Genomic DNA, 26,873 nt, shown 5'->3' on the forward strand with positions numbered 1-26,873 from the left:
AGTGTTTCAATCTGATTAGAGTCCCGCGGCCATCAATAAACAGCGCGCGCTGCGCTACGCAGCGCTGCGCAGCGAGGAACGCGTCGTACGAAGTGTTGTGCGGCTCCACAAACTCACTCTCACCGCATGAGCCGGTGGACAAAAGTCAGAAGTGGATGTGGATCTTGTCAAAATGTTTAAAACTGGGAAAACGTGAGAGACATTTTTTTAACAAACAAAGAAAAATTAATAACAGTGGAGACGCACATCTGACTCCATACTGCGCTCCATACTGGAAAACAACTTTATCACACGTTGAGATAATATTTGGAGGAGTTTTTCTTGATGAAACTGCGATCCATTAAAGCGTTGTGTGTTGATGTTTATCTAAAGTTGGTTGTTATAAAATGTCATTATTGTTACACCCCCCCCCCCCCCCCCCCCCCCCCCCCCCCCCCCCCCCCGCCACCGCACCCCTTTCCTCGCACAGAGCCCAGCCCATCTCCACGCTGATTGGCCGCTTCTCTCTCCGCGTCCGCCTTATCACAGCCCTGCGCCCCCAATGTGGCCACATAAACATGAGGATACCGTCACCTTAAGGCGCATCGTAGCAAGCCAGCAAAATCAGCCATTCCCACGATATCCCAGGAGAGTTACCCGGTCCTTCCAGCAGTGCCAGCCGAACCTGTATGGCCCCATCGACCACCATGTCAGCTGTGCCCGCTGCTTTGAAAACTGAAGCTCTCTCTCCACGCTCGGTTCTCGTCAACAGAAGCGACATGCAGACCAGCCTGAGCACCGGAGAGGACACCGGGAAGCCGAAAGTGGCTATCCTGCCGTTCAGCGTGGAGGCACTGATGGCTGACAGGAAGCCCAGCAGAGAGGTGCCGTCCCCGGACGCGCTGTCCGTGGCCGGGACGTCACAAGTAGTGGGAAAAGGGGCTCGGGTGGGCTCCTTTGGTAGTCTGGATACTTCAGTTCCCGGGTTACCGATGAGTTCTTCCTTTTCGGTGGGAGACATCATGAACATGCCGGACGACGTGCTGATTAAACCCGAGAGCCCGGACTGTAAAGACAGGTCTTCGTGGATACAAAGTCCCCGCTTTTCCCCCACGCCTCCAAGTAAGTTCAGCTTTTGGTACGCAGTCATAGATCACGTAAACATTTAATCCGACAATTATAAAATGTTTCTAGGTTGTTTTGCTCGGCTTAATTTATACTACAACAGTGATAAAGACTTTCTTCCAGTGTCGGTGTGTTTTACGCATCCGATCCGAACTTCCGTTCTGTGCGCTTTTTGGCACGGCGCATTTACAATCCGGGTTTTTAAAATAAAGCGTTTTGCCTCCTCACAGGAAGACTGAGTCCCCCTGCATGCCCACTGCGCAAACACAAGACGAACAGAAAACCCCGGACCCCCTTCACCACGTCCCAGCTGCTGGCCCTGGAGAGAAAGTTCCGCCAGAAGCAGTACCTTTCCATCGCCGAGCGCGCAGAGTTCTCCAGTTCCCTCAACTTGACGGAAACCCAAGTTAAAATCTGGTTTCAGAACAGGAGAGCCAAAGCCAAGCGCCTGCAAGAAGCAGAACTTGAAAAACTGAAAATGGCAGCTAAGCCCATGCTGCCTCCAGCTTTCGGGATTTCCTTTCCTCTCGGTGCTCACGTCCCCGCGTCCTACGCCGGCTCGCATCCGTTCCAGAGGCACTCGCTGCCGGTTTCTCCCGTCGGACTGTACGCCGCTCATGTCGGATACAGTATGTACCACCTTGCTTGATGCAGGGACGGAGGACGAGGGGCATCGCGCAGTGGGAAACAAGGGGGTAAGACTACTTTGTGAGGGGCCCCGAGAGAAATGGAGAGAGAGAAAGAAAGAAAGAGGTGACACTGTACAAGTAAAGTATCATCCTGGTGGTGAGGTCAGTGTCATAGCTTGTCAGGGGTCCAAGCAGGCCCGCTTCAGAGGACCTTTGAAGTTAATCCACTTCTCTTGACCTCTCCAGTAAGTTCACAGCACCGCAAAAACAATCCAGCTCAGAGTCACGTCATCTGAGTCTTAAATCTTTTTGGGTTTTTTTACATAGAAAAGAACTCGAAATTTCAACATTTGAGAAAAAAAGTAAATGTGACACTAAATGGCTTTAAGGTGGAAATTTTTGCGGTGCAGACTTGGAAGAAAGACTTAGTGCCAGTAGCCTTATGAATGGACTTTAAAGTACATGGACAGTAAAGCTGAGCGCCCCAGAGTGTCCAAGACATCCTACTTTTTCCCCACAGCCAGTTAAAAGGGTCAACTTTGGCCTATCAGCATTACCCCCCCCCCCCCCCCCCCCCCAAAAAAAAGAAAGAAACCCATATCATTCTTTGCATTCATATCAATGCGTAACTAATGGGTTTGTGAATCCAGTGTCAACGAGTGCTCTTTGTGAGTTTGGCGAACCGCAAACTTTTGTTTTGTTTCCTTCTTCCTTCTTTTAAATAACAGCACTGTCTGTTGTCGGATTGATTCCCTTCGGAAGGGATGTGTGTACTGTAAAATAATGTATATTTGAAGAATATCCTCATTTATATTATGAATATATTTGTGACATAACTTAACAATAAATTGTTTATTCTTTTTCATGAAAAGATTTGTTCGTTTTGACTGACTCTTGCGCCAGAGTTCAACATTTGAAGATGCTTTAGAATAATCGGGCTTTACGAATAGATTTTGTGAAATGAGAGAGGAAGTAATCCTGTATTGACTTTGAAACAATATAATTTTAAACAATAATGACAGCATGAATTAAATATGAACGTTTTTAAAGTCACTGAGAAGACTAAAGACCATACCAGTTTGTATAAAAGATCCCAGTTCCTTCATTTGGCATGAAAATTTTTTTTTTAATTGAAGCTGTCACATTTCTGGACAGCCTTGAATTTTAACTTGTCACATGTTATTTAGTGGGATTCCTACAGCTGTCGCTTATTGCTCCGGAACAACTAACCTAGACTTTGTTGGCGCCAGGAGAGTTTAGGGGTGGAGATAGGGGAGGGTGGGGTGGGAGGTGGGGGACAACCAGTTGCGCTGACTTCAAAAACTCACCGATAAATTTTGGAGATTGCCACTCTGGGCTAAATTGCTCGTAAACAATCCACCAGGGTGTCATTATGTGTGTTTAGGGTGTAAAATGAGCCAGGTGACACCACATTATGGAGAATACAGGGTGTTAGGGGCCCATGTGCCGATCCACATATAAACATGTTGCATTGTTGGAGCGGAGAGTCGTTTGGTGCCATCAGGAAGACTTAAATGACAAAACAGGGATCAGATAGGGGGGAAATTACAGGCCACTCCACAGCCGTTTTAAAGGCTTTCTCCTGACTTCCCTGCCATTCAGGCAGGGGTTAAACGCGAGTAAAATAATTGCTGTAATGAGCAAAGGCAATCTGCCGCAGACAGAGGCCGGCTCCAGCGAGGCTGTAGCTCCAGGCAAGGCGGAACTTTTATCATTCCTAAAATGTCAACGGGGGACTGGGACGGGCAACACTTCTCTGCACACATTTCCTCCTCAGCTCTCAAAAAGCCGCTGTCCTCCAACACACACTTTGATTTGTTCGGGTACTCTCGGAAATGCGCGCGTTTGATAAAAACTGAAAATCACCTTTCAAATTTTTTATTAATATTACATCTTCGGGTTATATTTCCTGAGAACTTCACTTGAGTTCATAATGTTTTGTTTAGGCTATTTGATGTCCTTTCCTCGGATAATCCCTTCTCAGATTTATCCATGAGGCACGAATTAATACATAATCCCTGACAATGAGTTTAAATCACACGGATGATTGGTCTATCTGAAAGAGGAGAAACTTGACACAAAGGAGCCAAAGGGGATCAGTCCACTCTTTTAAACTCTTTCACTCTTTTGTCCCCCAGCTCTCAGACTTGCCAAGAGCCAAACAGAAAACAAAAGTCACTTGTTTATATCATCCAAAAGATCACAGGAGGCAGTTTGACTCTGCAGTAAAACCCCTTGATCCCCAAGAAAAGAAAAAGGGTTATTAGGAGCCGCCTCGTATATGTGATGGTTAAAGAAAAGGACTTAAACCTTTAGACTTCCCAGGTACGTCTGAAAGAACTAACGTAAACTCTCCACACTTTGGGACAGACATGACGTGTTTTAAGGTTAGATATAAAAACATCTCCATTGTTTCACTGCACATGAGCTCCAATTAAGCTTCTTTTGTTTCTTTCTTTTTTATTATTTACATTTTTTTTTACCTCTTTTCAGTTAGTTAACAGTTCTTTACATATTCTCAATTATTATTATTATAACTCAATTATTTGGCCAGAAAGCACGAAGTTGATCTGATAGAAAAAATATAAATATTTTGCAAATCTGAACCGCTTTAAAAAAGTGCAGCCAGGGTGATATCACTTTTTCTAACTTGAATACAAAACAAGCGTTTCCCTAAACGTTGCCCTGTTATGGATAAACGTTCCTCTTACGTTTTAAAGACCATAAAACTTTTTTTAGATACCACACCACCACCTTCTGTTCACAGTCGGAGTGGCAGAATACAGACTTGTTCCGTTTGACCTCGCAAAAACAATCCAACAAATTAATTTCTTTCTAATTGTTGATTCTGGTCTTACTGGTCAAATCCGTCTGGTTCGGGTTGAATAAATAGGCTACATTCATGATTGCGATACAAGCAATTAAGACACCATCTGTGATTAATCTTTTTTTAATCAATCGAAATGTTACATGACTTCATCAACGAGTGGAAATGATTAAAATTTTAAAATATTATTAAAACTACACCACAACCCGGAATCACTTGAAGGCATCCAAACGTAATAAAAACCTTAAATTGAAAATGTAACTAACATACAAATGTACCTACAGGCATTACGCACCGCTCTTTTTACCCCCCTGAAGCTGCAGGCCTGTGCAAAGTATCCTAAAGCCAGATTCAGCATTAATAATGCAGCATGCATGTTATAAATCAGGCTTCAGAAGATAGACATCATCACCAATTTCTTGCGGCTGTCGATACCGAATAAAGCAATAAAGAGCTGCGCGCTGCCAGATGTGCTCATCTGGACTTCACAGGAACATCACAGGCTGTTCAGGGAGACTCACACAGCCAGAGTCCAGAGAGAAACGTGGAGATGTGAATGCATGATTTAATCGGGAATAGTGAGGAAGAGGCTGGCATAAAGTGAAGCGGCTGTATTTCATTAAAAACAACAAAAAAAAAAAGATAAAACAGTGCAGAGAACAGTGGATCACTCATTATTCTGTTTATCAGAAGCATATTTCATGTGTCATGGAGCACGGGTACCCACCAAGAGTTAAAACTGTGAGATCACCAGAAAGTGATGAAAATGAAGGCTATGATGTCCCTCTATAATATACAAACATTTGAATGCATGTCTTTATTATTTGTTCAGTTTTCACAGTCATAATTTAATGATTAGGTCGGAAATGTCCTCTTGGTTATACTGATCCCAGTACAGTACAGGTTCTTCGATCTATTCAACTGAAAACCTGCAGCATCCCAGTGCAACATTAATTCATCAAAAACCCTTTAATAGCTTCTAAATGAAAGCTACTATATTTCCTATTCAGACATTAATTCAGACGTTTTATTTCCTCTTTCTGATGCAATGAAGCGATAATAAAATATAAAATCAGTGATAAATATGTCCGTGAAGGCACACGGGGTTTACAGTAAGATCAAATCAATTAAAGCTGAGCTATATAGCTTGGCTAGAAGCAAACTGCAAGCTTTATTATTAAGTTATGAAATTAGGTTACACATGTTCAGGTGATGTTTACACTGTTCTGAAGAATTCCCCTAGGGGGCAGCAGTGTCTGCGTGCGTAAAGGATGGGCAGTAAAAATCCGACTTTGGGATCGCTGTTACACACAGACGTATTAATAGATGTATTTGTTTCTCTTTCTGAGGAGTCCCCGCGTGACCCTCTTGGGTATGACAATCCTTTCAGGGAATAACACAGATGAGAACTTTCAGGAGACATATATCTGTACATGTTGAACTTTAAAACGCAAGTCTGCGTCCAGATCTACTGAGACGCGTAATCGGTGCAACTAGTGCGCAGTGGGCCAGTCATCCCATGGAATTCGGGGGAGGAGGGAGCATTTTCTTATGCGCACTAATGAGGCAACATTTCTTTTAAGATGCAATAAAACCGCTAAATGTGATGGAAAATTGCCTTAAAGGCTCATAAACATGACGGCATCACAAAATGCATCGCCGGGACTTTAATGTGCAGGGGTTTGTGATGTGTCCTTTACAAGGGATTTCATTTCAACAAAGCAGAGAACTGTTCCTGTCACCCTTAGGCAAAGTTGCGCGTTTTAATGCGTGGCATTGAGCATTTTGGTGTTGTGTCACAGAACATAAATTAGTTCAATCACCTGGCCGCCTGCCGTTTAAGTGCCCTGCGCTCACTTTTGGCCTTAAAAGAGAGTGGATTCTGCGACCCTGTAATGATGATTAATAAGCACAGCAATTAGGCTTTATAAGCGCACTGTGCGCCGGTTTCTTAACAAGCCACATGCTGCTGACTAACGCTGATGTCTGCGCAAGCTGAGTTAATACGCTGGGAGGCCTTCCGAGCTGATGGAGCGCAACTGAACCACCGAGACTGCTGGTTTGAAAGAAACAGGGATCATTGCGACATGAATTCAGTCAACATTAATCATTCAAATGATTAGAAAACCATTAGTGGTATGGTTCCCCCCCCCCCCCCCCCCCCCCCCTCCTGTTAATATTGTTATTGTCAATATTATTAGTGGTAATAGTATTTTTGAATTCTTTCTTTTACCGGGAAAGTGAATATATTTGTAAACCTAGATTTTATGAAAACGAATGAATTGTTGGTCATAGGCCAGATTCAGGGGAATTTAAAGAAACAATTTGAAATTATACCGCCCATCAATGAAACTGGAAGTATTCTCCTGCTGAAACTTAAACAAAAGTCTTCAACTTCACAGATTTCTATTAGTGGACTAATAATTGCTTCTATGAACTTTTCTTTGTACATGTGGTTTCAGCTATTTCTCAGATTTTAAATGTGATTTTAAAAATGAATAAAAAGGAAACAAACTTTGACTCTATGAAATATTCAAATATTGTAACTCACTGTATTATTCATTTTAATGATTTAAATGCTCGAATTATGAAGACTACAAAGTAACAAAAGCTTGATATTGTTTAGTTTACGCCGAATAAATTCAAGACTTTTGTTTGCTGCGTTACAATTCAGATGCACCTGTAATTTGATTAACTTTAACATGTTAATTCAACAATATACTAAATGGAAAATTAATTGAAATACCCTTCAACAATGCTGGGCTGGAAGGTTAAACTTTGTATTTTTGTATTTTTTGTATTATTTTTTGTATATTTAAAGTATTACAATGTGTCCTATCAAAATCTTGAATGGCAGAGCACAAACCTTCCACTTTTCCACAAGTTTAAAACCTTTCCTGCATTCAAATGCTGCTCTTCATCTCACAGAATTGTAACTGAGCAGATGTTTGACTCTTTGAAACTGTCTGTGGTCGTTACGAGGTGCAGAGTTTGGCAGCGGGCGAATCTTCCCAGGGATGTCTCACATTAATATGCAAATAAAAAACTCAGAGTACAATGGTTGCTAAGAGATAGAGTAAATACAGTACAAGCAAAATATGTGACAGACACTCTTTTAAGTTGCCTCCTGTCAATCATACAGTTGTAAAATGTCAATAATCTCAAAATTGTTTCCCCCACTTGTAGTTTTGTCCAAAGCCTGAATCCCAAGTGGTTGCTTCTTAGCTGCACAGTTCCTGTGATCCTGGTAGACAATCTTCATGATGGGTGGACATAACGTATGCCATGACATCATTAGATTGGAATAAAAATATTTGATTATTCCAAACGGACATTCTTGTGAAGAAGCCTGTGGGCCTGATGTACTAAACAGGTAAGACAGGGATCCACATATGCAAATTCAATACGAAACACAAACAATGGAGCCTTTGCTGAACAGTATGTTCTAGAAGACTGCCACACCAGGCAGTTATTCGCCTTTAATAGATATAAAATTTTAGCCCACAAGGTGTGGTACATGGGAGGGAGCGATTGTTTGCAAAGATAATCTTACTCTACCAAAAGTTTTCAAAGCAACCGATTAATCATGCAGACAAGAGAACCGTGACAGTTTTATGGTTTCTCTCATTAAGCCTCTCATTGTTGAATCGCCTTCGTTATGAATCAACAAGCAGAGATGTTTAATATGCTGTCGCCGTGTACACTCTGAAGCTTTATCACATCTGTCAATCAGAGCTTATTTGTCAGAGTATAAAAATGAAGGATCGTTGTCACTGTTTATATCTGAAACGAGGCGTGACAAAAGGTTTTATAAAGCACTTTGATGGCTGGCCTCCCTTCCAAAACTGGACTGAAACCATATTGATTTCAAGCCAAATGAACTTGATTCCACCTTTACTCCACCTTGAAGTTCACTGTGATCAAATTTTTGTTTACAAAGGATGACAGACCACGAAGAAGCCACTGCACAATCACCTGACATGACGAAAGGTACGTTCATCACATTAAACACAATAAGAGATATTAAGATACATAAAATATACCTGATATATTCATAATGATAGCTTTGAATGTATTTATGAATATGGGTGTATCTGGCCTTTGACGTAAAGCCTCTTCAATGACAGTGTGAGAATAGATTGTAGAAGGAATCAGTTTGTTCTCTAATCCTTCCAAGCCTTTGGTACATCAGAGTGCAACCACTTGAAAGAGTGCAGCTTGTGGCCGATAGAGTGAATAAATTGGAGATAGAACTATAACAGGGCTGTTTTTTTTTTTTTTTTTAATGTAGCAGACTTTATTTAGCACATCAACACAGGCAAATATAGCACCAATGTGGTTTACACCACTTTTGTCTTGATGTCTTGGTAATAAAAAATGATTCAATCGTCCTGAACAGCCAGAGTTTAACATGTTTTTTTTTTTAAAAAAGGTTATGGGTGAATTTGCAGATGTGACTTCATCATCAAAAGACAAAAACAAAAAACCTGTATATCTGAAGACACCCACATCTTTCTTTGAAAATAATAGCAATTTCTGCTTGATTCAGATGAGATCGTAATGTTTGGGTACAGTGGACATAATACAACACCGAAGCTTGTGACACAGCACTCAAAGTAGATCAGCATTAACCACAAGCATAATTAAAATGATTTAAAGCGGGAATTTTCTTCACAAATGTAAACTTGTTCAGATTTTGTGGTATGATACATAATTGTAAAAGAAAATCCTTTTCTGTCATCTACATGTTGTTCTTGACACTAAAAGAAAAACTTGGATTTACAGTTTAAGCCTTCATTTTCTGAGTTTGGCCTTCTTGTGATTAGACCGGGTTGTCAGGACACCCTAAAGTAGAATAAGTTTGATGCCTCTTGTCTAAATAGTTTCTTGATTCCAAAAAATACAATAAACCTTTAATTCAAAAGAAAGCCTTCTTCATGCAGTGAGCGCAATTTGGACACCAGGGGGCAGCAAAGACCACGACGCAGGCAGCAGTTTGATCAGACTTGCGTCACTGGCTCCCTTTGTTTTTCTAAGTTTCAAAAGTAACGCGTAATGGCGCGAAATAAATACAATGAAAAAGAAAGTATTTGTATCTTTATAGAGGCTACAGTATTCAGACCAGTGAGTAATTGTTGTTTATATTGAATGTTTCTCACTAACTTCCCTTTGCATCAATATTGTATCTGTTTTATATTCCTGACCTTTATTGTGTGTCATTCACTTTGCCCAGCCAAGAAAGATTTACAGTAAGAAAAACTTCTTTCCTTGCTGTGCGTATTGATAATAAACTCTTTGACTTCTCTGTATGTAGAGTCAGAGGTGCTTTGTGTAAAAGACACATTTCTTCATTTGAGACTGAACATGTCAACATACAAACATGTTCATTGTGGTTGGTGGAGGGTTTTTACTATAGCTTTTATGTAAACAGCAATAATAAATAGTGGTCCTCCCCCTCGGATGAGTCCATGTGATAGAAGAAAGTAATTAATTGAATGTTAAAGTGGAAAGTTGCTTGTGTTGAAATATGAATTTCATAAAAGGGGGAGTCTACTTATCCCCCCATCGGACATGAGCCAGAACCTTTTCTTTCTTTCTTTCTTTCTTTCTTTCTTTCTTTCTTTCTTTCTTTCTTTCTTTCTTTTGAATTTGTTAACCAAAAGTGGCCAGGACACATCTTTGAAAGAAGAAAACATAAAATGTGAAACACGATTACAGGTTTTTATTACATGTCGGACATACTGAATAATTATTGTAAAGATACATAGACATAACACTCCTATTCCAGCGGTGGTTTCATAATATCACATTCAGTTTGCGTAAGGTCCTGAAAACATTTTCTTCAGGCAGGCAGCAGTTAGAACTCCTTTGCTATAAAACGTTGTGTACTTAAGAAACCCCAGGAAGAGAAACACTGTATATCTCAGTGTGAGAAGGCAGTACATCGGACATTAATTTCTTACACAACATTCATAACCACCATGTTCACCTCCTCAGATGTTTACAAAACGCTGCACAGTGCTTCTTTTAGTTGCGCTGGTCTGACTACAGGTTAAGACAACAAAACATATTTCTCCTAATGGCACGTGGACTTTTGATCAGGTCTGGTAAGTAAGCTGTGGTTAGGCATGACTCACAAGCATCTCTTATTGGTTTATTATTTCAAGGTTTTTCATCGGCATGGTTGGCATTCAGCAAATTTCCTGTGGAAAGTTCTGCTCTCTTTGCTGGAATGTAAACCACACATGTACACTAACAGGTTCTGCAGCCGACGTAGGTACGACATGAAGCGGTCCTGTGTCCATGCTGCATCTGATACAATAGCAGGGCGATGTGCATACTGTACATGCTCTACCAGTCTGCACACTGGAGTGTTCAGCCCAGTGTATATCTGTGAGGGTCTTGATCTCTCATCTCTCGTCCTCCTGCAGTAGCTGAAGCCGGTCCTCTGCATAGTAAGGCCGGCTGTGCCCGGTGTCAATGGCCTCGCAGTCATCAGTGAAGAAGACCAAATCCTGCCACCAGAACAAAACACACAAGGTCAAGCTGCTGTCAAGCTGCTGATGGCATGGGAAAGAGTGTGATGAGACCAAACACACTCTGCGGAGGCTCTCACCCGATAACAGATTCTGGTGATGATGGTGTGCAGATTCTGGACTTTGCGCTTCAGCAGCACCATCCTGGGACGTTCTCGGCAGTACTGGTCCGGATGGTTCAACACCACGTAGAGAAAGTCCCGCAATTTGGTGGTGACGCATGCGTTCTACAGAGAGAGGAACCAATCTTTATAAAAAAATCTTTAAAACGGAACCTAATCTTTGTGATGTACTTATTTTTATTGTGAAATTCACGTATGACACATCAACAGCAATGACCTGTAGGTGAGCTGGAAGCAGATATCTTTAGGTTGAACTTGTTTCTGACCTGCTTGATGTCATTTTACAAATTGTGAAGGACAACTAAAAAAAACAGCACTTTTTTCAAACAAATTGTCTTATTAACTAATTAACTAATTAACACTGACATTACTTTTACTGCATGTTGGTGGAGGGAGAGCAGTGGGGGTCTGGACACACACATCCATGCCCTTGGTGTTGGTAGAATAGGAATAGTATATACCATGTAATAAATCAGAACATCAACACCTATTCAAACAATGGTGGCAGTTTTGAAATTGGAAAGAAAATGATTGATCTAAGTACTTGCGGCTCTATATGTTGTTGATATTATGAAACATTAAGTAAAAGTGAATGGTACACTTTAAACTAACTTTTCTGCTCCATTTTATTCCAATATTGACACAGAAATACATCTAAAAGTTGTGAAATTGTATTACATATTGAAGCATGACGTAAAGATTCGCAGATGAACTTGAACTAACATTGTACACGCCTTCCAAAAGTGTCGTTTCTACTTACGTGCACGTCGAGGAAGATCGTAGGAAGAACCAGAGCGCAGGCTTTCTGCAACCCAACAAACGTCATCGTTAAATCAGACCCGCTGGAGTCTCAGTGCAAGTCAGCGCATGGGAAGTGGCGTTTGCATACCGTGCGGTGATAGTTGTGTATTTTATCCAGCAGCGTCATGATCTCCTTGCTCAGGCCGAGCGACCTGGAGTAGCAGGTCGGAGGCGCGCACTCCGACAGACGCGCGAGGCTGAAGACGCACAGCAGCGCGGCGAGCCCGAGCCTCATCATCATCACGGTGGTCCCACACAGTCCTCCTCTCAGCTGCTCCTACAGTCGTCCAAGTAGGACCAGAGGAGGACCGGCAGCACATTTAAAGATGGAAAAAAGAAAAAAGAAAAAAAAAAGGTCTGAGGATGACGTGGAGGCGCGCGCGGGGGAAAACATGTGGGGTCCACGGTGGTTGAGGAGAGCAAATCAGGGCTGCGCGCACGAAATATGGGCCAAAATACAGGCGGTGGGCCATCTGATGAAACGTTTTGGAGCTCATTTTCTAAAACAAATAAAAACCGGCTGTACATGTTGAAGTATGTGAGGAGAGTCAGGTCGCTGGATGTGTTGTTACTTCAAATAAAACGCAAGCTGCGAGTCTTCAGGGGAAATCAGGGAGAAGGATTTTCTACCATGATTGGATCATTTGAGAGGAAATCATGATTAAAAACAATCTATCTATCTATCTATCTATCTATCTATCTATCTATCTATCTATCTATCGATCTATCTATCTATCTATCTATCTATCTATCTATATTTAAATGTAGTAAAACCCAACCAACGTTAACAGTTGTGACAGTTGCAGACGACATACAAAGGTCACTAAATATTTCAAACATTACAAGCATGTGACTTTATGACCATGAATCTCACTACCTATTCACAACCTTCCAATTTGACCAACATTAGACGTTTGGCATTGAACTAAAGAAATCCTGCTTGATGTGAACCGAAGCCTGAGCTGCCTCAGAGTCGAGGGGCTGGGGGAGATCAGCCTCACACTTTTTAAACCCTACTGTTGTTAACATACAGTATAGACAACAGCAAAAGCACTGCATTTCATTACCACGCGTCTTTTAAACAGAAGAAGGGACACAAACCTTAAATGGAACCACTGGACTAAAATCTGTATTCATGAATTCAAGTTTTAAAGGATGTTCAAGACATCCAGACTCTTCATTTGCCTTCATGTGTTTTCTGTCTCTGGAATAGTGATCAAGTGTTTGAGAGGATCTGAGTTGAATGATAACCAGCATTTTAACCTATTTCTGACCTCCACGTCCGAGAACACATGAGAAACAACTGCTAACAGGGTAAGTGAGCTGCCTTTACTTAAAAAACAAAGCCAGATGCTACAAACACTTGGAGGAGTACAGAAAAATGTGCTACAAAACTACCAATTTGTTTTGGATGTTAGTGGACTACATCATAAAACAGACAGCACAATATTTTTTAAAAGTCTCAAGGCAGGTTTGCTGGAGCCACTGAGCTTTTCTTCAGATTGAGGAAATTCCTCTTCTTCTTCCTTTTGGGAACATCTGCAGAGTCACATGATTCAGGTGGGTCTCGAAACACAAACAGCCGTTCTCCAGAAGCAAAACTGCAGGCGGAGGCTGCGGCCGCGTGTCCCTCTGCTGCGCTGTGTAATGCTTCTTTCACCGTGCCACTGGGTTTTTGTTGTGCGTCGTCACCGTGCTGCCGCTCACCAGGCAAGGCCGATTCATAAATAAACTCCTGTGTTTTTGTCAAACTGTTGTCCTTTTCTTTCTCCTGAAGCAGCAGAGGTTTAGCATCTCTTGGACGCGGGAGACGGGATCCGGGGAGCAGTTTTTCCATCAGACCTTGCATGTTTTCCCGGAGTCTGAGGACAAAGGAGCTTTTGTTAGTGCTGGAGTATTTTAGTGTGTGTGCGTGTGTGTGTGTGTGTGTGTGTGTGTGTGTGTGTGTGTGTGTGTGTGTGTGTGTGTGTGTGCGTGTGTGTCTCTCAGCCAAGCCACGACCCTCCTCTGATGAAAGGCATATTTCACTTGAATTAGAGGTTTGTCATCAATGCTGGTGACCGCGGAACTACAAAATTACTCCAGCATCATGTTCCTAACATGGCCGATGGAAAAAAGAGAACTTTATCAAACTCACCTCTCTTTTTCTGCGGCGCAGCACGTCACGTCTGGGATGCTTTTCTGCAGGATATCGTCTCTCAGTTTGACAGGAAGACTTCTGCTAAACTCCCCGCCAGACCTGGTCAAAGGGGCATCGACATCGTGTGAAGCGACACAACCTCTGCAAATAATGTTCACGCAGGCCGAGTAACTGACTCAGCAATAATGATAAGTTACAAATGAGTGTCACGTAATCTTTTCATTGAAGTATTACAGGTTAGACGCGACAAGCAGACAGACAACATTGTGCTCTTGTCCTTTGTGTCCCAAAAGTATCTTAATTACTGGTTTCACGGATGACACGAAAGACGCGATTGTAACCACATTTTTAATGGGATATCTTTGTTATTACTCTGTAATTACTTAATATTAACAGCTTGGAAATCTAGGTGAAGGTGTTTGACTTTAAATCCTACCAGTCAATGTTTAATATTCAGATGAGACAACTCTCCCCAGATATTAATGGATAAACTATCAGACTGGGTCAGACTGAGGTAGACGTCATTAGCAATCAATATGACGCTTGTTTACAAAAAAACAACAACAGCTACATCTCATAATAGCGTTTAAGACAGTATCAGGATTGGTTTGACTAAAGCACGGTTTGAGAATGTTACCATACATTTTTAATTAGCTGTTAAATCCACTTCCAGCCAGAAGTGAGCATTTGGGAAAATGATTTTGAACTTGCGGTTTTTCTTTAGAGCATGAACACATTCTTTATCATGCTCAAATGTATCTATGTAACCATTTCTTTTAGCTTTTGGGCGGTTAAAAACACAGTTATCTTAGTTGCAACGGACTGAGGACATGGATTTGTGACGCTTTACGGACTTAAACTGTTCATGATCGACATCTCAAAATGACAGCAGCTCGGCTGATCTAGATGGACGACTTAAACGGACAATGTCATTTCCCTGCTTGAATGATAAACAACTCACATGAAATCTCTTGATTTAGATTTAAAGCCGCTGTTAGAAACGAATGGACTCGATTCCAAAAAGCAGGAAAAAGGCAGTTGAAGTAGAGAACGAAACCACATGTCGTGCATGTTGTTCCGAACATTTTCACTCCCTTGTCTTTAGGCCAGGCAGCCTGGATCCAAAGCAACCTCATGCATGAGACATTTATTCATCGGCACAGTAATCCAAACTCAGCAGGGGCCAGACATGACTGTCCCAGGCTATCAGGAAGAGAAGGAAATGAAATGATGAGTACAATAATTTATCTCTCCATCTTGGTTTGGGGAAAAAGACCCTAGTGAAGAAGATATACTCAAAGCAGCATTTGTTCCTTCGATTCATGACAGTACCAGGACGTGGCCGACCTTCAACCAGCTGCTCTCGAATCAATGATTTCATTTAATCACTTTGTTTAGAAAACTCTGCTGTTAAAACTCAAAATGCTGAGACCCCGGCCGTGGACTTCAGGCAAAACCACTTTGACTGCGTCAGAGCTGCTGTACTCATTGAAGACATGAAGATAACACAAACTGAGACACACTAGTTGACGACCAAATCCGATTTTGTTAGTCAATAAGCCATTTTGGTTGGATATCTTCCTCGGTAAACATGTAATGTGAACCACTGAAGAAGCCAGGTCACGCCGTGAGACAGTCCCAAAGAGTTTCCTCACACACAGTAACAGCAAAACTAAGTTCACAACTTTTCCAGGACAAACAAATTCCTTCCAGCATTACCAGAGGTAATGGACTGCTGCACTACGGGACTGTGACTTGGCATGCAGATCAGAGAGAGTCCAAGAATCATTGGCCAAATCGAAGGCTTTTCAAAACTGTTCAATTGTCCCAGGAGAGGTTCTTTCTGAGCAGAAACTCCTTTTCCAGGAAAAGAGGAAAATCAACGCTTGGAATGCAACACGCAAGGCAAAAATACTATCTTTAGTGTTATTGCACCAGAGAGAAAAGTCACTGGGATTTTAACCACTGCCAGGGCGTCAAAACAAGATTTTCAGAACCCCGAGAAAACCAGAATAAGACTCGACAGAGTACCTCAGCAATTGCAACTTTCTTTTATTTATTTCAGAAGCTTCTGTATGCTGGTGTGACGCTGTCCCTGCCAATGTTTCACTTCTTTTCTCAAAGCCAATAAAAGGGGGGGGGGGGTGCAATGGAAAAAAGAGTGGGAACAACTACTCTCGACAACGCAAACTATATTTTCCAGGAAATAAAACCCTGAGCGTGCTTCTTACCCAGAATGCTCCTGCTCCGCGGAAATAGGGTGCTGTTTCGGGCAGAGAACGTCAGTGATGGAGAGGAGCTCGCTCTCCGGCAGCGTTGGGAGGAGAAACCGCAGAGCCTCCAGGAGAACCTCTGCAGAGACCTGACTCTGCTTCACCAGCCGAGACGCAAACTCCAAATCCTGAACGGAAAAGGAAAACGTTACACCTGGAGGACAGCTTTCTGCTGTTTCCAGACATTTTCTGTTGCTCCTTTCTGAATGAAGTCGAACCTGGTCACAGTTTGCATACAGTTTCTTGAGCTCCACTTGTTCTTTCAGATCTTCCATGGCCTGACTGTTGGCGGTCAGTACTTGAAACCTGAAAACACAACGCAATTTCTTCAGTGTAAAATATTTTACGGTTGGCGTCTACTCCCATTGAATGCAGTAGTCCCTTTGACCGCTCACCTCTCAGCAATTAGAGCGAGGACCTGTTCACGTTTGTAAAACGACCCCTGAAGGATGGATGTCATCCGAGAATCCAGCTGAAGCTGAAACATGTTTTCCTCCTCCTCCTCCTCCTCCTCCTCCTTGTGCTGATCTTTATCAGAGGCCTCTGTTTTGGACGAGCCGTCTAACTCCGACCTCTCCTTCTGAAGCTGCTGCTCTGCTTCCTCCAAGCCCTGCGGCGAATTAACTCTTTTAATTAAAGTTGAATCAACTCTCTTACCAAGTTCACAGGAGTAAGACGTCAAATTAAAGCTTCCCCTGCAAGACCGCAGGGTTTCAATGTCGTCACGTGCTTCATAGACATCAGCAGTCATCCACAGTTTGAACACAGGTTGCCCACGAGTGAAGAACTGCCTACCAAGCAGTGGCTCTGGATACTCTGAGCCATGTCTTGCGTCTCTTGGTTTTTTCTCTCTCTGAGCAGCTGGATGAGCATACTGTGCAGGGTGAGCATCGCTCTGGTGGTCTCCAAAACCTTGGTCCTCCTCTCGGCTTTCTGGTAGTGGATGGCAGCCATCTGCGTGGCCAGGCCACCTGCCTGAGAGTGCAGAGCGTCCTCTCTCTCCCTCTGCATGTCCTCCAACACCTGCCAGCACGTGAGAAGATTTGCTTCAAGCCACAAAAACCACCTCTTTCATAATCCTGACGGCCAAACTGAGCAAAAACCATCGTGGAGTTTGAGGATTGCGGTTTGTATCTTCATGATTAATAGATGCTTTTGATACATTATAAAACACACGGAAGGACGTGGAGGCTCTTAAAAGAGACTTAAGCTGAAGGCCAATGGAAAGTGATCAATAAGAAAAAGCCTTGCCTTGTTCATCACTCCACTCTCCATCTCTTTCTCCTTCTCAAACAGCTGGATCCTCTCCTCCAGCCTTTTCTGGAATCGCAGTAGGTCAGACGTGTCTGCTTTTTGTCTGGCCTCACTGGGTTTCCCCTTGGACGGCGCATTCGTCTGCAAGAAACCACAAGACCCACAAGGCGGTTGGGAAAAGGCCTCCGAGCTCACTGTTATGATGTGATTAGAAATGAAACCACTCTGCGGAGCCCTGTATTATTTCTGCATAACAATGTGCACTCAAGCAGCAGCCACACAATTGAGGCAGATAGCAGTGTGGTTTCCACTGGCGGTCATCGTCCCCTTTTTCTTTTCTGTTTCAAAACAGCACAATTATATTTTACTTCAAAACAGAGAGGTTTCTTCCTTTGAATACAAAAAGTATTTATAGCTGCAGGCATTGACAAAAAGTGGGGAAGAATAAAGCTTCTCTCAATGAACTGGAAGCACCAGGTAGTTCAAAAGCTCTTTAACTACCTGGTGGTGGTGGTGTTGTTGTGGGGGGGGGGGGGATTTTAACCCTTGTTAAAATCTAAGATGAGATACTAAGATTTCAATCCATAATTGATTCTCAGGTTGAATAAAACATTTTTTTTAAATGTCTCTCATACTGTCGCCAATGAAGTCCAGGAGTGATTTTAAAAAGCCATCATTAAATTTGATCCTTCAAGTCGAGTGTTGGACTCTGATTGTTGTACATTGGCTCCTGTTCATGACTTTCATGGATAGTATGTCCGGTAGGCGTCGTGTGTGGGGCTGGGGTATGGTATCTCTGCTCTTTGTCACTGTACAAATGCCCTCCACTACGTAGGGGGGCATTTCATACAAGTCAACAACTCCAACATGAATCCTCAGTTCTTGAGTATGGTATTCATACTAAGACTTGGACTGACAGTCGGGGAACAATGCAGGCTACAGTCTTGGCTGTGGAACAACGTATCAACTTTCCTCTCACAGATCATCCAGAAAGACAGGATGTTTGATAATCCAGTCCAGATGAGTTTGAAAAACATTTTTGAACACCTCGAAGGTGAATTCACATTCTGTCATACAAACAAATGACATATGGTCTTCAGGCGGAGGAGGAGGAGTTTAATTATCACAGGATTGTATTCATGTGTGATGGAGAGAGGAAACTGGGCCGTAAAACAAAGATCTCCATTCAAAGCTCTGTCTGCATTCCCACCCTGACATTTCTTATAGAACGAGATCTCAGGGAAAAAGGTTTTCTCCACAGGGTGGCGGTCTGAACGGTGAGGAGTTCAGGGATACAGGAGGAGGCCGAGGTCTGTGGATTCTCAGGATTCCTCCACATTAGTCTGTAGAGTTGTTTTTTGGTATCTGGTGTAGATGCCTCCTGGTTACCTCCTGCTGGTGGTGTTTCAGGGACCGCAAAGTAGGAACAGGCCTGAGAGGCTGGTCCAGGAGTCACGGATGCAATAATATCACTCAGTTCTCAGTTGGCCGGGAAATGGCTCAGGATCCCTCCTAATGAGCATTAGTTTGTTTTGGGGACAGGGATATCAGAGCTTCTCTGCCTTCTATATTGAACCCTAAGCCCATGTGAATTAAATTGAAAAAGACAAATAAATGCCAACGGTGACAAACAATCTTTTGATAGTAATAGTTCAACACACCAGCATCAAAAGAGCTAATAAAGTGAATTCTGCTGTATGTGTGTCATTTATTCACCATCTGTTTCTCGCCTTCTTTCCTCCACACCGTCAGGGCTGCGTGGAGTTTACTTCTGGAGATGGCATGGGGCAGCACCAGGCAGCGGTCTATGACAGACAGACACTTCTGAAACTCCAGTTTCATCCTCAGCCTGTCATCTTCAGACAGAGCGAGCTGGGACAAAGTCAAACACCTGAGACGGAGAGAAGACGTCATCACAGAGAAATGCACATTGATTCCACTTACCATGAGTTTTATTATCTATCTAAACATTATGGTTTTAGTGCTCCATCACCCAATACTTGTCATCCCACACAATATAATACATTATATATGACTATAATAAAGGCTGAATGGTGATATTGATCTTGTGCCTCAGTGACTGGTAGTAGAAATCTGAGCCAAAGTCAAAGCATTCCACTGATACAATAGTTGTTAAAGATAATAATAATAATAATACATGTCAATGTAAAACATAGCCTTCAGCCTACATGTGTTTCCAGGGTGGAGGTATGACAATACTGTGTCACATGAACACATGACAATGTAATTACTACATACAGTAGACAGTTATAATTCCATCTATTATTAACCTGAACATTGGAACCAACAACATATTTCCAACTTTCTAAAACTCTTTCTTTTTGTAAAACTTTCCTAAATGTGTTTTTCCATTTCTTTATTTCTCCTTCTGAAATATCTGATTATGGGTGCAACAAACACAGCTTTTGTGAACAATAGCTCACTAATATGACGTGGCTTGTGTCATTATCTCACTGACCTGAAAAAATCTCTGCAGCTCGCCCTGAGCTCTTTCTGTTCCTGCAGCTCTGCCTTCATGCTCTCCTGCAGAGCTTCCCTGGTGCAGCTCAGAGTGCGTAAAGCAGCCTTGCCTTCCTGGTGCAGTCTTTCCTGGCCCTGCAGGAGAGTACTGGCTCCTTGTCCTGAGGCCTGTGCCTGCGCTGCGTCAGGTTCCACCGGCAGCAGGGAGCGCTGCGCCCCCGGAGGGAGGAGCGTCAGCACAGCCTGGGTTGCAGAAGGCTGGATGGCCTTGGCATCTGCTATGGCAGTCTGGCTCACGTGCATGGTCATCTAAAGAGCAGACAAGGGTTAAACCACAGATAGTCAAGCTGGGTCCGACTGGGTCTTTCCGGTGATTGGGTGATATAACTGACTGATGTGTAGTTTTAGGGTGGAACCTTGCGAATGTCTGCTGCTGCCTCTTCATCCAGGTTGTTAATCAGCTCTGCCAGCTCCAAGCTGTGAGCGGTCAGTAGATTCTGCCAGCAGTTCAGGTGTTGTGCTACTTCCACCTTCTCCTCGAGACCTTTAGACAGAACTGACAAGTCCTTCTGTCTCTGTTTGTGGACCCTCACCTGGACAGAGCAGAGAGCAGGAGAAATAGCCACCACGATGTGATCTGTGGTTGTCAGTCCACAGCAGATATACTTGTGATGACCTCACCATCTCGGAGATAAGCTCCCTCCTCTTCTTAATCAGCCCACAGCGCATGGCTCTTCTCTCTTGGTTCAGTGCCTCATCAAGCCTCTGCCTGACCATCAACAGCTCTTTCTGAGCGTTCTCCTGCAGCTGGTCGAGCTGCTCTGCAGGCCCACAGCTCCCTCTGGTGGACAAAACAACATAAAGACGAATAAAACCACAGATGACCAAAACGGGGAAGAATCAACATTATTATGATGCAATGCAGAGTATATGTTGAATTATGCATGTTTGCTTACTTTTAGGTGAAAAACACATTTTAAAAATATTTTGTTCATCTGCATTTCATATACGTGTTATTTTAAGTTATAAACAGAATAAAAAAAAAAACAAAGTATAAAACTGATCATTTTGAATTCGTTTTTAAATACAAAATGGAGATATAAGAACATCAGAGATCAGACAGAACAACTGGAATTATTATCTTTATTTATTTGGTATGGTACAAATATATATGTCTCTCAGCATGAGAGGATCAGTTGACCACCTCTGCAGTATACACAAAACGCTCCTACCTCCTGATGTGAGTGAACCAGCTGTCCAAGTTGCTGGAGGTGCTGGTGAAGGTGTCAGAGATCAGGCTGTTGAGGCTGTGGAGGCTGTGCACTAAGAACTTCCTCTGTGCGCTGCGTTCAGCCAGCACATAGCGCTGATTGGCAAGGATGACATCTAGCACCTCCTCGAGCTGATCCTGGACAGCACGCATCAAACAATGATACTATTCATCAGGTTATAATTCCCTTTTCTATGTTCACATGTTGAATATCAATTGATGACTATTGACTGTTTTATCTCTTAATGTCTAACTCCAAACAATGCCACTCCACCTGGCAAGTGAAGTAATCATGCTGAAGACTCTTAGCTGTGCACTTCTCCAACTCTCCCATCCTGGTGGCCTCCTCCAGCTCCTCAGAGAAGATCTTGTGCAGCTCTACCCGTCGCCATTCAATGATCTGCCTCTGGACCTTTGCCGATGCTTCTTCATGTCGGACCAACAAGCTGCGCTGCAGGCGACTCTGGCTCAGTTTGTGGAGTTTCTCCAGAAGGACACTGCACTGCAGGAGCTCCTGGTGACATACATGAAGGAACTTTACAGTATTGTGACGATATTTCATAAAAGCAACAATACTGCGTAGTAGATATTTCTCTTGTTAGTCAGTAGAAATTCCATCCATCCATTCAATTTTTATACCACTTATCCTGTACAGGGTCGCGGGGTCAGTAGACATTATTATTTAGAAAAACCAATTACACAAATAAAACAAAAACCCATATATAGATTTACCTGCTGGTCTGCATGCTGACACAGCAGCTCAGCTTGAGCCTTCTCCGCAGCCTCCCTGCGATGCTCCGCCTCCATTTCTTCCCGAGTTTCCAGGTTACACTGACCAGCCAGGGCAGCCATGCGGGCCCCTCTCTCCTCCTTCAGGCGCCCCTCCATCCCCAGCAGCTGGCCGTGGAGCACGCTGAGCAGCCTCTGCTGGGCCCTGGTGCTCGCCTGGCCCCGTGCTCGCAGCCCACCGAGCAGGGAGGACATCACATCCTTGTAAATCTGAATCCGCGTGGCTTCCAGGTTATTGGTGGCGTGCAGCAGTGTTGACATTTCAAGGCTTGGAGGGATTGAAGTGGTTTTAGTTCAGATATACAGAGACAGATTATCTTCACGGTAAATACAGGTTCAATAAGTAATAAAATAAATGTCACAGCGTTCTTTGGGTTCCACAGCTTTCTCTTATCGTTAAGTTTTATTGGTGACTCTTGGTTGTGTGTTTTTTTCTGGATTATCACCTATTATGGACCGGTGACCTGCTGTATACATCTCGCCTATTTCATTATTTACAAAAGATGAATGAAGAAAAGCATGGGAATGGAAGTAATAGATTATTCGGAAAATCCCAGAAGCAAGTGGGATTGTAAATCGACATGAGAAACTGCATTTCTCAATGATGAACTGTGTAATAAACCCACCTCATCGCAAGAAGCCTTCACCAGCATAACCTACATTAGCTTAGCCTGCGTAGCCGTCAATCTACCAAAACAGTGGTATTTTCATATGTGCAGAGGTGACTTCTCAAAAATATTGACTTTACGAGCATCAGTTAAGCCATGCGGTAGATTATATGAGAGAAACAAAGCTCGTCTTGTGGAACTCACACGTATCTTGATGTCATATGAAAATTTCAATCTGGAAAGTGGGAATGACCTCAAAACTTTCCAAGTTCCCAGCTGATGGACACACCGATAGTCCTTTTAGTGTTGACTCACTTTTCCAGAGCTTGGTGCATGTTCTGGGGATCCTCTAGTACCATAATGTCCACCATCTTATCTTCAAACGCTGCCTCGTCCTTAACCGTCTCACTCAGGTCGCAGTCTGCATATTCGGGGTCGGAATCGCCTCTGTTTCTCTGAAAAAATGAAAAATAACTGATGTAATCAATAAGACAGTAAACATGACTAAAGATTAAGAAAAAGTTAAGTATATTTATAGAAAAAAAATGGTTAATTAAACTGTACTTTACTGTTGATAGTCTAACAACACTATAATAGCAGACGTAGAAATGTGAATTTTACTTATGATAACAGTTTGTTGTTGCTATTGACTGAAAAAAAATGCTTGGTGTTTTAAAGTTTGTGATACCCGTTGTTGAAGAAGGCTCAGTCTGGCTCTGGGACCGATCAGGTTCGTGACCAGAAACCCCAACGATAGCAGCAGTAACATGACAAAGAAGCCCGCAACAAACCCAGCAAAATGGACTCCGTGGTTCGGAAAAATCTAAAAGAGGTGGGCAGTTACGTCAGATTTTCCGTTAAGACTGTTTTATTTAAACCATAGAAATCACAAACATGTGACGCCGAGTGCTGCAGCTGTGTTTCCAGTCGAGGATCCATCTGAAACGTACCCGGTCGGTGGAATTCACCCTCAGAGTCATATTAGCTGTTAAAGGGCCAAACATGCTGACATCATTCTGTGGAATGAAGAAAACAAAACCATGTTACACTGCAAAAGTACTGACACAGTGGAATTTTTAAAAAAAGTAGTTGTAGGTTATCAAAAATGTTTGCCGATAGATGTTTCAGCGATATGACGCGCATGAATAAGTACCTGCGAGGCATTGGAGAAGGTGAGAAAAGCAGGAAGGTCGAGGACTTCACTCCTGTGACTCCTCACATGAGCGGTGTAGTTTACAATAATGTGGGAACCAGCTTGAAAAGTATGAAAACACAATGTCAACGTCTGAAAAGACAGTATAGCAACACAATCAAACTGTTGACGTACTATATTCAAATGAAACTCTGTCTAACTAGTTGTTCTGACTCTCAAACATACCGATCAGTGAATCGATAGTAAACGTCTGGTAGCCTTTTTCCACCACCCGGCCTTCAGTTTTTACAGGCACGATCCCTGAAATGGAGTCCCGGACGGCCACCTGAGACAGGTTGGTGCCACCGACAGGACCCAAGTTGTGGATCAGGAGGAAGAAGGTCAGCTGAGGCGGATGAGTGTCCAGCTTCACCTGAGGGCAGGTCACATGATTGAGGAGGAGACATATAAAGGTCGACAGCACATTCATACACGGACTGCGCGGTCGATGATACAAGCTTGGAGAAAGAAACGCTGATCTACCTGAGCACACTTTTGAAATTTCACACCAAACGCCGACGGAGGAGGCGGCACACTCTGAACCTGCACAGCCAATTAAAACAATGTTATTGCCTCATGCATTGTAACGTTAAACGCCTGTAGACAACGGTGTAGTTAAAAATGAAGTAACACACCTGAGGCAGAGACAGTCCAGGGCTGAATCTGGTGAGCGCGCTTCTGCTGCTCCTGATATGCATGATGTCTGACATGTAGCTGAGCAAAGAGTGTCCCCACGGGCCAGAGGGGGCCGAAGCCGGGAGGGGGCCAGGGCCGGTCACTTCGGTTATACCTATTGTGCAAATACAGAGGGTTCCAACACTTTTACCAACCGATGCAGCCATGCACAAGAGACTGAAATGTATTGTATGCACATCAGAACCAATATAACAAACCTAATGTAGCACGGCAGTCACATACTGTATCTTTGTTTTTGTACCGTAAAGTTTGCACGTCTTCCTCTGAATGAAGTGTCAATGAGTTATTTTACTGTTCCGTGTAAAATGCTGAATTGTAGATTATTTCTGCAGTTGCATCAGCCTAAACGTTATTTCTCTATGTGGACCATAAAGTACATTGTAGTGCGTATTCGGGAACGCACCGTTTATGCAGTAAACAATGAATAAACATAGATAAGCACACACACCATCCATCCTCGGAGCTTGTTTCCCTCCCGAGTCATGCTGCACTGCACGTGTTGTGGACAGGCTCTGCTAAATAGAAAAAGGATGTTTGCTGTTACACATTTAATGTGATTTCTTGTGCAATGTTGCAAGACTCTCTCAAAACAATGGTGTCTAAATGGCTGACACGGTTTTGCTTCACATCGAGCTTACAAGTACCAGATTACAAATACTCATTTCCGTTATCAACTTGTATTTCTGGGAATTCGTACTTTTGAAGGACATCATTTTCTACACATTCCAGTGTAATTTACACCAGGTGATCTACATCATATTCGCGAAGAATATTTTTGTGAAATATGTAGTAGACAAAAGAGAAATAAAAAAAAGTCAGACATTGCATATATAAAGAACATATCTGCAAATATCCCCAAATTTAGGTTTTTAGGATAATATGAACAACAGTGATGCTATAATTATGCCTATCTGCATGCCTTATACATACACTCATAGATACTAACTCAAAAAAGGAGTGAAAAGTTAAAATAACTTTTTTAATTCCACCCTAACAAAGAGGGAGCTTCACTAACTTTTTCTATAATAACTATAGTTTGACTTGAACACATGTCACTCTGCTGATAAATGATGCATACAAGATATGAACGTCATGTACAATTAACAACTGACTGTCCGTAAAAAAGGAAATAATTATTTTTCCAAACCTTTGGATCTGTATTTATAAGATAAGATAACCATTTATTTTTCCCACAACGAGGGAAATCTGCACTGCTACAGCAGCAAGTGGACAACAATAAAAGAGTGGCTATATATATATATATATAGTAAACAATAAGATAAAAACAAGATAATACCTGAGACAATATTTAACATTCTTGCATGATACTGTTGTTAGTGTTTGGAAAACTACCTGAGATGTTGTTATTATTGCACACATTATATCTACACACGTGAGAACAGGAATTAGAATTCTGAGAATAAGAAGCTGTAATAACACATTTATGAACCATCTTCAGCGGAGACGTGATCTTAAGAGGAACAGAGGCTAAAAAACCTCCAGCTTTCTGGAGCTCCTCACCTCATGTTTCTGTGAGAGAGGGGCCGCTGCGGTGCGCCGTGAAGCGTCCTCGGAGGTACAGTTCTTACAGAGACGAAGCTGGCGTCCAGCCGACACGTCGTGACAACAGACCCAGAGAAACAGACGCAGGCAGACGAGGATGTTCAGGAGCAACGACCGTATGGAGACGCCCTTCACCGGGGAGTGGACCCGCAGCATTCGACCGCCGAGCAGAGCCGCTAGCTATCGCTCCGCATTGTCTTGTGTAACGTTCTCCCCCGTCTCGCTGAAGAAAGTGTTGAAAGAGAGCATCTTCTGTGTCCTGTCAGCCGCTGGACAGGAACAGAGCGTGCCGTCCCGACGAGTTATAGGCCAACAAATGAGCCATGATCTCCACAGCAGAACAAGTTATGGAGGAAGAAAAAAAAGAAATATAAAAAAATAAAAAACTTGGGAAGAAAAGAAAAAATTCCAAGGCAAACAAAAGACATAGGATGATTTCCGCTTTTACCTTTCAATGTAAGAGATGGCACGTACAATTATTGTTCTTGTTTTGGGGTTTTACATCTTTAAATATTTGAAAAAAACAAAAGCACACATTTTCATGGAATTCAGTGTGCATAATAGTTT

At 42.7% G+C, this 26,873-nt stretch overlaps 3 protein-coding genes across 6 annotated transcripts; 1 reads left to right on the plus strand and 2 right to left on the minus strand.

The window, feature by feature from the left end:
* The first annotated feature begins 548 nt into the window (after positions 1-548).
* Positions 549-8,571, plus strand: msx1a (muscle segment homeobox 1a). 2 transcript variants are annotated; one of them, XM_080462629.1, is made up of 3 exons: positions 550-1,101; positions 1,335-1,799; positions 8,522-8,571. In XM_080462629.1, exons 1-2 carry the CDS (start codon positions 669-671, stop codon positions 1,751-1,753), a joined length of 852 nt encoding a protein of 283 aa, XP_080318755.1. In that variant the 5' UTR covers positions 550-668; the 3' UTR covers positions 1,754-1,799; positions 8,522-8,571. The 2 variants fall into 2 exon arrangements, with proteins under 2 accessions (XP_080318754.1, XP_080318755.1); XM_080462628.1 differs by lacking the exon at positions 8,522-8,571 and having other exon boundaries at positions 549-1,101; positions 1,335-2,600.
* Positions 8,572-10,288: 1,717 nt separating this feature from the next.
* cytl1 (cytokine like 1) lies at positions 10,289-13,715 on the minus strand. The gene is made up of 4 exons (XM_080462634.1): positions 12,129-13,715; positions 12,000-12,044; positions 11,198-11,344; positions 10,289-11,096 (listed from the first exon to the last, which is right to left on the minus strand). Exons 1-4 carry the CDS (start codon positions 12,279-12,281, stop codon positions 10,992-10,994), a joined length of 450 nt encoding a protein of 149 aa, XP_080318760.1. The 5' UTR covers positions 12,282-13,715; the 3' UTR covers positions 10,289-10,991.
* Positions 13,349-26,662, minus strand: LOC308109200 (limbin-like). 3 transcript variants are annotated; one of them, XM_080462632.1, is made up of 23 exons: positions 26,265-26,662; positions 25,192-25,255; positions 24,683-24,837; positions 24,531-24,590; positions 24,234-24,420; positions 24,009-24,109; positions 23,806-23,871; positions 23,544-23,678; positions 23,171-23,310; positions 22,191-22,515; positions 21,733-21,972; positions 21,421-21,596; positions 20,870-21,029; positions 20,605-20,781; positions 20,187-20,497; positions 19,424-19,598; positions 17,705-17,848; positions 17,249-17,476; positions 16,849-17,063; positions 16,672-16,759; positions 16,412-16,581; positions 14,178-14,279; positions 13,349-13,902 (listed from the first exon to the last, which is right to left on the minus strand). In XM_080462632.1, exons 1-23 carry the CDS (start codon positions 26,460-26,462, stop codon positions 13,503-13,505), a joined length of 4,017 nt encoding a protein of 1,338 aa, XP_080318758.1. In that variant the 5' UTR covers positions 26,463-26,662; the 3' UTR covers positions 13,349-13,502. The 3 variants fall into 3 exon arrangements, with proteins under 3 accessions (XP_080318758.1, XP_080318756.1, XP_080318757.1); XM_080462630.1 differs by having other exon boundaries at positions 25,192-25,258; positions 26,265-26,647; XM_080462631.1 differs by having other exon boundaries at positions 20,605-20,776; positions 20,865-21,029; positions 25,192-25,258; positions 26,265-26,580.
* Between the last annotated feature and the right edge of the window lie 211 nt (positions 26,663-26,873).

The sequence above is a fragment of the Lipophrys pholis genome (assembly GCF_963383615.2).
Source record: "Lipophrys pholis genome assembly, chromosome: 4".
NCBI lineage: Eukaryota > Metazoa > Chordata > Actinopteri > Blenniiformes > Blenniidae > Lipophrys > Lipophrys pholis.